Source organism: Gastrolobium bilobum, unplaced genomic scaffold (assembly GCF_033153095.1).
Source record: "Gastrolobium bilobum isolate Gb01-03AN ecotype WA unplaced genomic scaffold, APGP_CSIRO_Gbil_v1 utg1827, whole genome shotgun sequence".
NCBI classification, from domain to species: Eukaryota; Viridiplantae; Streptophyta; class Magnoliopsida; order Fabales; family Fabaceae; genus Gastrolobium; species Gastrolobium bilobum.
The window spans coordinates 317,606-331,602 of NW_026898477.1; the positions used below are offsets into that span (position 1 = coordinate 317,606).

Consider the following 13,997-nt stretch of genomic DNA (forward strand, 5'->3'; position numbering starts at 1 on the left):
TTTATTTTTTAAATACAGGTCAGATCAGACTTGTAATTTGGGGCCTACACAGGATAATAGACTAGGTCATCCCCAATATTTTTTACACAGTCCTGACCTATTTAAGCTAAAATCTAGCCAAGTCTAACCTATTTACACCCCTAAGTTTAACCACCAGAAAAATGATAAGAATAACCCCTCATTCAAGGAGAGAGACACGTCGTCTAGCCCTCAAATTTTTTTCAAGAATTTCTCCTTATTTTTTGCACTCACGTGAAAGTGGACATTTTTTATTTCCTACACTTACATGAAGTAAAGTTATCTCCATTTTTCAAGAGACATATTATTCTCTAATATAAAACATTTAAAATTTGTATAATTTGAATAAAATTTTGTGAATAAATAGTAACTCCGAAAATTGACTCGATTTAACATAAATTCAAATACGCAAAAGGTAAATAATCTTGGCTTAACTATATAAATATTTTAAAGTATATGTAACTAAGTGAGTAGTTTTTGTCTATGTAGCACCGACACGACACGCGACACGGATACGATACGACGTGATACTCCGACACGTCAATCCTAAAAAAATATGGAATTCGACACGTTGGGACACGTTTTAATATTAAATAATATTTTTAATTATATAGTGTATATTTCATTTAATATTCAATAATTTAACAAAAAAATTGAAATTAAATTAATAATACCCATCAATATATTATCTTTCAGCTTTTCTTTCCAATCCAAAGCCACATAAGAAAAATTGATTCAAAGTCGGAATCCAAGGTGTTACATAAATGGAGAAAAAAAAGAAAAAAAGAAAAAGAAAGATCTGATGTAAACAATGGCAACAACAGCAAAAAAAATTCACCGACACCCAATACCATAAATTGTAGTAGCTTTCTTCACAAAAGGCAAAACATAAACTAAAAAAATACATTGTAAAATAAGAACATCAAGAACACAATGAAACATAAGGTGAAAGCTTTAATAAAAAAATAAGAACTGGGATGAAAGAGAGAGATCATATCAGATTAGAGAGAGATTAGGGAGGAGGAGACACGATAAGAGCATAACAAGAAAATGACAACGTTGGTGCTGAGATGATCTATTATTTACTTAAGGGGAAAAAAGGGAGATTGATATGATGATGTGGAAGCTTTATTAATATATTTTAATTTTAAAATATATTTTTTAAAAAAATATATAAAAAATTTACGAAAATGCCATTTGACCATGTCGGAGTGGGTCGGAACGTGTCGGACTCGGTCAAATTCGCGTGTCGAAATGATCAACGTGTCGGGAATGTTGACCACGTGTCCAACTCCGTGTCGGAGCGTGTCGCCATATCAAAAGTGTCCGACACGACACTCCCTATTTCTTGGAGTGTCTGTGCTTCTTAGGTTTTTGTATGTGAATCATGATGACATAACTTTTTATCTTATAATAAGAGTGTGATCCAAATTATTTATCAAGAACATATGATTGATTTTAAAATTCTCGTATATAATATATATTGATAATTATATTTGTTTTCGGTGTTAATTCAATAGATTAATCCCTTATTTATTCTGTGTAAAAAAAAAATCCTGAGACATGTATAAAAAAGCAGAAATTAAAAATAGCAAATATTGAATAAAAAGAACAAAATTTGATACGATACATTTAATAGGCGGTTTAAAAATGAGATTTTAAGTAAAAATGAATAGAGATAAAAAAATCGTAAAACATAAAATTATAATATAATTTTTTTTATAAAAAATAATAAAAACGTAAAAACAATTGAAATATTGATAAAAATATTTTGATGAAAATAAATTATAAAAACACGATGATAAATCGAAATTTTAAGGGACTGATTTAACTCGAGTTAAATGGATTGGGCTTCTTGTACAAAAGAAGAAGAAGAATGGATTGGGCTTTGCACTAATTAACAGTACAAGTGTAAGTACCTATGGGTTTCGGATGCTGGTCTATATAAATCAGCACTACCCACTCTTCTCTTCTCCTCCAAAACCCTACCTTTGGCAGCTGCAGCAGCCATTCCATTTTTAAGGTTTCTTAATTTCTGATTGATTCAGATTCATACATGTAGATTTGGATCCTATAGTTCTCTCTCTCTCTCTTTATATGTTCATGCTTTAATGGGCTAATGCAATTTAGTGTTATATGTATAATCAGGAGCTTGTAAGAAGTGTAGCTGAGAGTTTGCAATGGCTCCTGCAAAGGGTATGTCATTTTTCGATTAGTGTTCAATGTCCATTTTTTCTTGAAAAATCTATCTATCTGCCCGTGTAAATAATAATGTTAACATTTGTGGTTTAGTTGCTGAAAATCCATATGAATCAAGTAACCAGCGTTAGGAATCATTATGTTAAAAGATAATGTAGGTTACTTGGTTTGTATGGTGCATTTTGTAAATGGGTGTTAGCCTTTGGGATATGTTTGTAGTGCTTACCCCTAAAGAACTGAATAAATATGTTTACCTAGTTTAAAGAAAATGGATGTGTCATTTCCCTTTTATTTAATTTTGACATGAATGAAGATTATATGATTTTCACATGTATCATTGGACATAACAATTGCTTAAGTATTACATGTTCCATACCGTTTAATACACTATCAAGATTGTTTTGTAAAATATTGCATTACCTTTTAACTACTGAATCATAGGTCATGTCTGCTAGTTTGATGTTCTGGTCCCTCTTGTCTGTTAGTTTAATGCACTGTTTGATAGACATCATGTTAGCAGCTCAGGTGTCAATAATGGTGTCATGCTAATGATCTAATTGCTTCTTTTTTATGTCTTGTGCAGTGGACAATACTAAAAAGTCTGATCCCAAGGCTCAGGCCTTGAAGACAGCCAAGGCTGTGAAATCAGGAGGCCAAGTGTTTAAGAAGAAAGCTAAAAAGATCCGGACCTCAGTCACATTTCACCGGCCAAGGACATTGAAGAAAGAAAGGAACCCCAAGTATCCCAGAATTAGTGCTCCACCAAGAAACAAATTGGATCATTATCAGATTCTCAAGTTTCCTCTAACTACTGAGTCTGCAATGAAGAAGATTGAGGATAACAACACCTTGGTTTTTATTGTTGACCTTCGTGCTGATAAAAAGAAGATTAAAGATGCTGTCAAGAAAATGTATGACATTCAGGCCAAGAAAGTGAATACTTTGATCAGGTAAGAGACATAGCAATATATTAAGTTTTGCTACATTTAAATTTTAATTATTGAATCCAACCTAATGTAGAGCTAAGTTGCTTTGCTTATGAGTTGTGTTGTGCTTAGTGGTCACTATTTATTTGGATCTTTAGAAGTAGATTCACAATAATGATATAGAGATCAATTAATTAAAACTAGGTGAAGAAGTTATGAAGTTATGTTTTATATTAGCTTTTGAATTTTGGAGTTCTTAAGTATATGGTGATTTCATAGAATATAACATCGAGCAGTATTATTATGTTTGATTCTTTTACTAACCAACTTATTTCCTTTTTGGCAGGCCGGATGGAACAAAGAAAGCCTATGTTCGGTTGACTCCAGATTATGATGCCTTGGATGTAGCCAACAAAATTGGTATCATCTAAGTTGTACTGCTTGATTTGAGCAACTAGGATAGTTGTTATACATTACCCTGTAAGGGCTCCTTTGTTATCCTTATGTATTAACTATTGTGCATTTGATTTTTATGAAATTAATTTTATACTAGAAATAATCTGTGACTGATTGCCCATTTGCTTTATTAGTACCTTTTTAGTTTTCAACCTATATATTGCACCAGAAAAACAAAGTTGCACTGAATTGTTCACAGTTCCTTTAAGGTCAAAGTCGGTGGATTTAATAATCTGATAGCTAATGAACTCATTTACTGTGTTGAGTTGTTCACATATTGTAGAATCTGCCTTTGGTGCTCAAACGATATGCATATTTTAGATCTGCTGCCATTAGTTCAAACTCATTTTATTGGATAAATGAATTTAGTTTTTTTGCCTATCAATTCAATTTTACTGTTTCATTGAGTAATGGGGGAATGTGTATGTGCAAGGGGTTTTCATGGGTCTAATGGTCTGGATTGTGTCAGGCTTTGCTGTAACCGAATGAAGCCATGAAATCATTCTGCAAAGTGTTGGCAATTCCCGATTGGGTTATACTAGGTTCATGTATTCCTAGAGCTGTCAATGAGGGCCAAAGCCCATGAGACAGCCCACCCAACCATATATGCTACCCCATCTTTGAACCTTCTGTAATCAATGTTGGGATCTTGTCATGGTGTTGGAGATAGCTTGCTAAATAAGAAAGGAAAACAAGTCACTACTGTTAGTATTATTTAAAAAACAACCAGACATAGTCATGTGTCTACCTGGAATGAAATTTTGGTAGGGACTGTTACATGTCTGGGACATAATACAGAGAGAGTGTGTCTGATGATTATGGGTTTCCCATGTTGTCTGATAACATCTCTTGAAAAGGTGTTCATCGTTGCCCTATAATATCCTTTGTTATTATTTGAGCTACATCTGAATTCCACATCACAATGACTGAATATAAGAGAGACACCTTTCCATATAACAAATCATGACTGAATATCTTTTTTCAGTTTTTCTTATAATTATTTTTTTGAAAAACCAGACATAGTCAGGTCCCTACGTTGTTTGGAATTTTGGTAGGGACTGTTACATGTCTGGAACATAATACTCGAGAGTGAGTCTGATTAATATGGGTTTCCCATTTTGTCTGATAACATCTCTTGAAAAGGTGTCCATCGTTGCCCAATAATATCGTTTGTTATTATTTGAGCTACATCTGGACTCCACATCACAAATAAGAAAGGAAAACAAATAATGACTGAATACCTTTTTTTTGAAAAACCAGACATAGTCAGGTTCTACCTTGTTTGGAATTATGGTAGGGACCGTTACATGTCTGGGACATAATACTCAGAGAGCGAGTCTGATTAAAATGGGTTTCCCATTTTGTCTGATAACATCTCTTGAATAGGTGTCCATCGTTGCCCAATAATATCTTTTGTTATTATTTGAGCTACATCTGGACTCCACATCACAAAATAAATGCCCCTCCCTCAACCTTGTTCTTTTCAACCTTAGAAATTGCGAATGGAGAGGTATATTTTAGTTGTAAGTTGGAAACCATTTTGCACTAAATCTAATCATGCAGTTAGAATTTATCAGTGTATTGATATACGCTAACAATATATTATTTTTGCTGGTTCCTCTAATGGCAGTTGTGTTTGTTGTTCTACTTTTTTTTTTGGTAGTTAAACAATTAAGATTTTTTCTTTCATTTTTCCTGATGTATTCATTGGTGCTATAATTTGTCTGTATAGTTGAACTTGTTCTGATACATCAATGTATATGTTCCTATACTGCTCGACTATGTAAATCCAAATTCTGAGGACTCTTGTTTCTTTAAAAAATATTGTTTGTCATGCAACATAGGATATTTTTATAATATGTTGAATTGCCATGATATAGCAGCTACAGAGCCCTTATAATTTTAAGCCTATCTAGTAAAAATTTACTTTTAACAGAACACTGGCCTGTTCCAGATAATTTTGATTTTTATCTTCAGGTGATGGCGGGATGCCATGTAACATTCACCAAACCAAGTTTGTTGTTTTGGTGCTATTTAGAGGTTTGCAGGGGACCACCAGCATTTGGTGGTCAATTAATGAGTTTACAACAACCCATAATTAGTTGGAGAATCATTTTTCTTAATGTCTTACTCAGGCATAGTCAGATATCTAATGTGATTGTTATGGCAGACTTAGTGCAAGACTGTGATGGAACATTAGGTTGGCTTTTCAGCTCATCATGGTCCATTATACACAGCATGAGATTGTTTCTGGTTGAGTAGAAGATGTTATTAAGTTTTCAACCTGTGATGCATGGAAATAGTATATCATTATTTCATGGTATTTTCTCTTCTTAGTGGTGCTTTGAACTCTTTCTGTAACGAGCTTCACAAAAAAGGACCAAATGGTTCACTTGAATTTTATAAAGAGAACATGAAAAATATTATTCCTCTAATACTTGAATATGTACTTTGCTGTCTATTGCTGCGTTTCAGTATGATTACATCATAATCATGTTGAATTGGAGACTCCGTGATTTCAGAGCTTATAGTGTGTAAAGAGAAATATTAGTAATTGAACTAAGGGAAAAAAATGTTTGTCAGATATAATTGTCTTTTTAAATGAAATAACGTCGTTTTAATATATAATTGGTAATTTTTTACGTTCTTTCCTCTATTATCTTATGTTTTATTTAAAATTATATCCTTTAGAAAGAAAAATATTTTTTCCTTAACCAAATATATACAACATGAAGCAGATATTGACGAGAAAAACACTTCATGTACTTTACTATCGAAAGCATCCTCAGCTTTGCAGAAGTTAATGTTTTAAAACGTTTTCTTGATTTTTCTTATTTATATATTATAAGAAATTAAAACTTATAGAATTGTCATTATCTTATTTAAATTAAACGAATTAAAAATATTATAAAATAATATTTGAAAAGTTGATATCAGGTTCGAATATCTAATTATGTTTGAAGAAAGATAAAAAAAATTAATTTAAATTTTTTTCCTTTATTGATAGTTTTAAAGATACAATTGAATTGATAAAAATTTAATGTTAGCTTATGAGAACCAATGTTTTTAGTTTTTACGTATTTCTTAATACAATAAAATTTTTAAAGTCATAATACTTAATGGAGATTAATTTTCATTTAAAAACATTTATTTTGGGTTTCATTTGAATTATTTTGAAAAAAAAATCTTGGATCATTAAGATGTTGCACAAATCAAAGAACTAGACAATAGATGTACCAAAACAAAATGAACTAGACAATAAATTAAATTATCAACGATAGAAACTTTTTTTTTATATATATATTTTTGTTATTTATTCATTTATTTATTATTATAATTATTTTTTATTTTTGTTTACTTGCTATACCTAATCTATTTGTAATATTTTTAGTTTTTATCATTTTAAAGAGGAAAGAAATCTTTACCACAAAAAAGAGAGGAAATAAATCACAGTATTTTTATTTGGAAGAAGAAGCATTGCCAACTTAAATCCAAAAAAGACTTGGCAGCCCAAACCCACAAGACATATTTAACTTTAAAAATGAAAGAAACAGCTTGCCTGAGGAATGAGGATAAACAATTGGGGGGAACGAAAGTTATAATGAAACAAGAGACTAATTAATTAAACTTTGGACCTTAAGGCTCAAAAAATGAACATTCTCTCTTACGATGAGTTTATTTTCTCTACTAATGAAAATAATAATAATAATAATAATAATAATGAATGATGTTATCATCAAACATTGAAAATCTTGAAGGATTCTATCACTGTCTGCAGTCTGTCTTTCATCTTCCCCCACCTTCTCTCATTTGCTCCTGTCGTTAACGTGTAAAATCTTCCTGCAATTCCCACAGAATATTTTTATTTTATTTTTATTTTTTAAGAATCTCATTTGTTGTATATTTATACTTCTAAAAAATCAAAATGTTTTGCTTTTCTATAACTGAGAAATAAAACAAAAATTCATTTTTTTTTCCGGTACAACAACAAAAAATCATTTTAAATTGGATACAATGTTACACACATTTTACTTTTAAAGATTTCTTCAAAAACACGTTACTATCTTTATTTAAGTTTTAATTCAGTTTTTAAATTATAAAAAACATTCAAAAGGAAGGATCGAACTATACCATTGCCAATGGAGACTGTGGTGAGAGCATGACGAGTATAGTTTGGAGCCTTAGCAATGAACTCAAATCGATAATATGCTTTTCCATCAATATCTTCCTGAGCAATTACACACACACAGCAAGCTATGGTCAGTGTTTTTGCAGTTATAATGTTATATTATATACGTGATAAGATATTCTACCTATCTTTATTTTTTTATGCCTGTCTTACCTAGATCAGAATCTAATTAACTTTTATTATTTCTTTCTCATACTGAGATTCTGTTCCAATGAAATTGGAAATGAATAGGTAAAGTAGGAATAAATCTTTGGTACTACTGCTGTACCTAGATTCAGTTCATCTCATCAATGAGAACATTACACATCAGAGGAGAGAAAAAAAAATTGACAGAAAAAAAAAAGAATTTTAACTGATATGTAATATTTTCATTGGTGGGATGCACTGAATCTTTGGTACAGCAATAGTACCAAAGATTTATTCATAAAGTAGACATAAAAAAAGTAAGCATGATATTCTATCCCATTATATACATATATATACTCATTTATAAGAACCAGTGATCACAAACATTGGATATGGAGGTACTTGATACAAGTGGCACACCACACTATGTGATACAAAATGTCATTCTATATTTGCATACAAGAAACGTTAATAATCACAATGCATACATTCATCAACATCATTAGGTACCCTAACCTTCAGAAAATGAAACAGCGAAACTAAATTCAAGAGAATTTCAATATTTCCTATTCGACAACAGTAACTAAATGAACAATTAACAAAATTCAAATAGTTGTTAATGATATGTTAACCAGATATTGACTTACTACTCTTTTTGGTTAAATATCTTCACCTGAAATTCCTAATTCGTAATTCTCCCTCTGGAGTCTGGAAGATCAAATGACAAAGAATATGATGACAACTAAACTTTGCTCTTGCCAAAACACCCTCAAGGAAGTTAAAAAGAATTCTGTGTTCTTTTATCCTAAAGAGAAAAAAATAAATATCCTTCTTTGTAACCATATTTCCTACTATTATTTAATCTTCTTTTTTCACTTTATTTGTTGGCAATAAATTCTGTATGAATTTGACAAACCATTAAAACTGGTATTCATCTAAATTGCTGATGTTTTGTGAGGGAAGTTGCCAGCAATCCCAGTAACATGGGTTTTTAAGCTATAATAGTTGTTTGAATACATGAAAGATTCCTTTTTCTCTGAGTGCATTGTAAGATTGCACAGTGGTCTAGCATTAGTATGATTCCCAATTCAAAACTACATTTACTATGAGAAGGCAAATTCCCTTTAGCAAAGTCGTGCAAATTGAACACTAACATGATAACATTGAGATTGTTTAAATATTAACATTATCATAATGTCTCATCTTTCTAGGACATAGCTATCAGTGAATTTGAGTAACCGTGGAAGTCATCTTACACAGACTGTTCTGTTTCCACAAGAAAGAGAAAGCAGTATAGAGGGAAGAATAAACGACATCATAACTTTCAACTGTGGTAAAGGAACAATAATATTTAATCCTTCAAGTAACTATATCTTGAGAAAAGCTTGAAGTTCAAAATGAGATGAGACTAGTAGAATAGAATTGTACAGGTATTAAATACATAATATATGGTTGCTGAACAAATATCGAAATATTAAATGTGCATATAATCTAATTAACAAAAACAATAATGAATACAACTAGGAGAAGAGATGTAGGATATCAAACCTCTTTTGCCTCAATTATCTTTGTTTTCTGGGTTGGAGAGGCCAAAACCTTTTCTATTAGAGTTTCCCCAACCTGCAAGCAAATTAAGATGAAAAATAACAACTCTTATCTTCCTTAAAAACAATGCAATCAAATTGATATAAACCAACCTGTTCAGCGGACCCAAATTCTCTAATATCCTGTTTACTAGTTGGGATCAGATTTACGCTGACACTTTCCAGTGGTTCAATGACATCCTTGAACACCTTATCTTGACCTTCAATCACTACTTCCTGTCAACTCCATAGAAGAAGACAAAGAAACTAACCTTAACTTCCATTTTAGATATAAAAGGTCATACTGGAGCAGACGGTATATAACAATGCTTACCTGCCACCCGAAAGGGTAGAGAAATGAATACCCATCTTTCTTGTCCAAAACTGACAAAAATCCTTTCTTATTTTCTGCAGCAACTGAGCCATATCAAGGGTATATCCTCAGGATGTCAGGCATCATTATTTAGGAAAGTCAACATGTCCGAAAAAACAGCATTTGTTCCTTCCTGATCACGCGCACAATTAAGTAATACATGGAAAACTTAACTGCTTAAAATGCAATCTTACAAGAGTAGGAGTGTTGGTTGATCAGAAAAACTAATGGGGCAGTAGCTCCGATCGCAATCAATTGGCGCCTTCCTGGTCTATCTGCCAAAGTATTACAAAGGATTAAAAACAAAAATGGATATAGCCCCAGTTAATGATAGCAACTCAATGTCAGACAATTCTATAATGAAGTTGTTTACAACAGGTATAGGGATTGATACTCAAAACTGTTCAGATTTCACCATGAATATCACGTAATTCATAGTATTTGTGCTACACATGATGCCCTAACCAAATTGTTGCTCAGCATTCTCGTTCCTAAACATTCTTTGCTAATATTGTTTCTTCTAAAATACAAACAAGGTTAATAGCCTAAAAGATTCACATGAGGTCTGCATGACAATTTGTGAGGGTGAATGTTTGATTTAGACAACAAGATGTACATTGCACAATGCATCTTCATCAGAAGCTAAATTCTCCTACATTGATGACCATAGATACAGGCAAGTTCAATGAGCTCTTGGCAGAAACTTATCTTTTGGAAACTGAAGAATCAAAGAGCAGCAAGGTAGTGCCAAAAGCACCAAATAAATAAATTACTTGTACAGTTCTACCCACAACACATGCAAAGTTATACATATAACTTCTTATAAGATAATGATAGCTGTGAATTCAAGCACAAGAGACCAAAAAATAAAATAAAATAAAAATCACAAACCTTGAGAAAGCAACCCAGTTGAAGAAGCTGAAGGTTCTTGGGCAGCTTTGATAATGAACGAAAAGCCTTCTTTTCTAGATGAACGAAAAGTACCATGCTTCTGTAACAATGACACGTATTTCAGAAACAGAGAAAAATGAATCAAATTACCAAATTAAAGCATAAGAGAGTACCTGGGGAAAAGAGTTGTGAAAGAGGGTTTGGTGGAGTGTAGGAGCATTCTGCAGGGACGCCATTGTTGCAAGGAAAATGAAACAAGTTTCTGAGTCAGTTGTTGTCTATGTCTTCTTTCTTCTATTCCTTTCTATGTGGTGGAGGACACTCTCTTATGACTTGGACTTATCCTTTATGCTTAATAATACTATGTAACATTTTGTTATCTAAAAAAAAATAGTATAGGGATATATTTTTCTTATGTTGTAGGAAAAGAATTACCTCATGTTGTAGAAATAAAAGTATAAGTGGGACTCACATGTAAGAGGAGAGAGAAAAAAAAAGTGGTGGGACCCAAACCCTTTTTGTGTGTGTAGGAGAGATGTTTATCTCATGTAAAAATGAGATAAACATAACTCATAAGAATTTGGCCTTTACTTACCATTTTTCTTTGTGATATATTGTTTTGCTTCCCCTAGTTGATCTCTTTTCTTTTCTTGTTGACATCAAAAAAGAAGATGACGAAGAAGAAAATATTCATGTTAAAAAACAAATTAACATACTCAAATCATCAAATTTATTTTACTTCTCATTTAATGATATTAACTATCATGTGTACACAACAAAGATGAACAACTATGATATTATAAATTAAGTGTATCTAGGGTCCGTTTAGATGGACTTTTTTTTCTCCAGAAGTTGCTTTTTTTGTTGAAAAAAAGCACTTTTCATTTTTAGTTTGTTTGGATGTCTGCTTTTAAAAAAAGTAGAAGTCACAAAAAGGTCAAAAACCTACTTTTTTTTCTGAAGCTAAAAATTTTAACTTCTAAAAAAAGCAGAAGTCAAAAGTCAAATATTTTTTTCAAAATCTAAATATTTTTATAAAAATATAAATAGCTTTAACTTTTGTAAAAAAGACTTCTAAAATAAGGAAGAGATAAAAGTTACTTTTTTCAAAAGTGCAAACAAACGGGCTCGTAATCCTAATAGGGAAATGTTATATTTATTATATTTTTTTTCTTATGATCTCTTACTATTAAATTGTAATTGTTAATTTTTGTCAATCTAATGCTTATAATTTATTGAAAATTAATAATTAATTAATAAGTATGACATAATAAGTTATAACTGTTAGATTGATGAAAATCAATGATTAAAATTTGATAATAAAATGTAATAAAAAAAGATAATAAGCATAACCTCCTTTATACTAATAATTCATAAACTACTAATAAGTTGTAGCCTGATGATTGATGCACACCTCTAATGCGAAGTCTCTTTATTTTCTTTGTTAGTTAAGTTACAATGCTATCTTTTTTTGATCAATTTATTTCATGTTGCATGAAATAATAATAAGGATCCCATTACTTTGTTCATGCAACATGAGATAATTATTTATCATTCTTTTATAGTAAAATGATGTGGACTTTTCTCATGGCTTTATTTATGAATATAACAACGGAAAAATATGTATCATTTTAAAGATGTAAAATTATATTATTTTTAAATAAGAGAAAGAGATAAATCATAAAAAAAGTGGACAGAAATAAATAAATATGTGTGTCTCACTTCTTTATGACAGTAAAATAACACACATTATGACATTTAAAAAGATAAACACTTCTTGACAATTGTCAACTGACCCGGTTTATGTTTTTTTTTTTTAATGTCCTTTGTAGTTTAAATATAACTACACCAGCAGTCGCATTCAGTACTGGGAAGAAAATAAAAATACCTGTTCAATTCAAATGTTCGTCGTTTGTAAGAAAATTATAAAAAAAGAAGAAGTAATTGGACGAGAAAAAACGTTAGAACAAATTGACCCTTGACCCTTGACTGTTAATTGCAATGATTAGTTAAATTTTAAATGTAAATTAATTGCAATGATTTTATTTTGTTCACACCGTAAGTTGGATCCCCTATTTTTCAATTTTATTTTACCTAAATTCTAATAAGGGTAGCTACCTTACTAAAAAAATATTACGAAAAGGGGAATGAGGTGGTAAAAATAAGTGATAGAAATAGGAAAAAATTAATATTATTTTAAAAGATATAAAATTATGTTATTTTAAATGAAAAAAAAAGGGACAAAAAAAGAATAAAAATATGACTCTCGTCTCTTTGTAAGAGTGAAATGACATAAATTATATCATTTTAAAAGATAAATATTTTTCTCGAAATAATATGAATAACCATAGAAGTTTTGGTCTGTTGAAACTTTAAATAGGCTATCCCCCGGCTTTTTTACCCTTATAACCCTTTATTATTAATTAATTACCGATTTGACCTTGATTATAAACTATTTCAAAAATTTAACCCCCTCAAAAAACATAACACCAATCTGCCCCTGTTTGACCGTTGACCACCAAGCCTACCCGGGTACACCCCTCTGTACCCGGGTATTTTTTGAAAATTTTTGTCTACCCGGGTAGGGAGGCGTGTACCCGGGTATTGTTCTTCGCACCTGAGAAATTGCTTGAATTATTTACCCGGGTAGAGAGGGGTGTACCCGGGTAAATCTTCAACCACTCGGTATGATTACTCTTTGGATCTCCCATGCACTCTTCTTCTCCAAGCTTTGAATATGGAGGCACCGACTATCACGTGCTCTGCCTCTGCAACTTTTTTGGGTCTGTAAAGCACACAAATATTTTTCAATGATTATTTCAGAAAGAGAATTCTCAGTTAACAGTATAAATCCACAACCACAAACCTTGTCCCATGCATGTCTTCCCTGAACGTGATAATTCGTCATTTACCAGTAAAATGAAAAGCTGCATGCTCACACTAAATTTTTGTACCATGAACCCTGTCTTTATTTTCTTTCCGTCTCACTCTCCCCAATAGACCCGGTACCACATTTATATATAGGAGCGCGATTTTGACGTACATAAAAGTAGACCCCATCATAATCGATACGAACAGGGACCGCTTTGATGAGCAGTAAAGTGTTGATGTATGGAAATTCCAAATCCATTCTCAAAGTTAAAAGCTCTTCAAATTGGTTAGGCATGCTTAACTTGATAATACTGATCTATCTCATTAGCTGTAAAAAAGAGAGAAAAAATACCAAATGGGTGGTC

General features: G+C 31.4%; 2 protein-coding genes across 2 annotated transcripts; one reads left to right on the plus strand and one right to left on the minus strand.

Moving 5' to 3' along the window:
• Positions 1-1,960: 1,960 nt before the first annotated feature.
• Positions 1,961-3,709, plus strand: LOC133316632 (large ribosomal subunit protein uL23-like). Its single transcript, XM_061518411.1, has 4 exons — positions 1,961-2,041; positions 2,167-2,214; positions 2,801-3,167; positions 3,490-3,709. The coding sequence occupies exons 2-4, from the start codon at positions 2,199-2,201 to the stop codon at positions 3,572-3,574; spliced, it is 468 nt and encodes a 155-aa protein (XP_061374395.1). The 5' UTR covers positions 1,961-2,041; positions 2,167-2,198; the 3' UTR covers positions 3,575-3,709.
• A 3,423-nt stretch (positions 3,710-7,132) lies between these two features.
• Positions 7,133-11,070, minus strand: LOC133316653 (psbP-like protein 1, chloroplastic). Its single transcript, XM_061518434.1, has 8 exons — positions 10,935-11,070; positions 10,762-10,861; positions 10,065-10,145; positions 9,832-9,914; positions 9,612-9,734; positions 9,463-9,534; positions 7,731-7,827; positions 7,133-7,439 (listed from the first exon to the last, which is right to left on the minus strand). The coding sequence occupies exons 1-8, from the start codon at positions 10,995-10,997 to the stop codon at positions 7,336-7,338; spliced, it is 723 nt and encodes a 240-aa protein (XP_061374418.1). The 5' UTR covers positions 10,998-11,070; the 3' UTR covers positions 7,133-7,335.
• Between the last annotated feature and the right edge of the window lie 2,927 nt (positions 11,071-13,997).

Excerpts from the sequence above, each read along its gene's own strand:
- LOC133316653 (XM_061518434.1), bottom strand. The coding sequence starts at position 10,997 with ATGGCGTCCCTGCAGAATGCTCCTACACTCCACCAAACCCTCTTTCAC. Across the intron at positions 9,915-10,064 it reads CAACCAACACTCCTACTCTT|TTGCTGCAGAAAATAAGAAA; the intron begins GTAAGATTGCAT and ends GATATGGCTCAG. Across the intron at positions 9,535-9,611 it reads AATTTGGGTCCGCTGAACAG|GTTGGGGAAACTCTAATAGA; the intron begins GTTGGTTTATAT and ends ATTTGCTTGCAG.
- LOC133316632 (XM_061518411.1), top strand. Across the intron at positions 3,168-3,489 it reads AAAGTGAATACTTTGATCAG|GCCGGATGGAACAAAGAAAG; the intron begins GTAAGAGACATA and ends CCTTTTTGGCAG.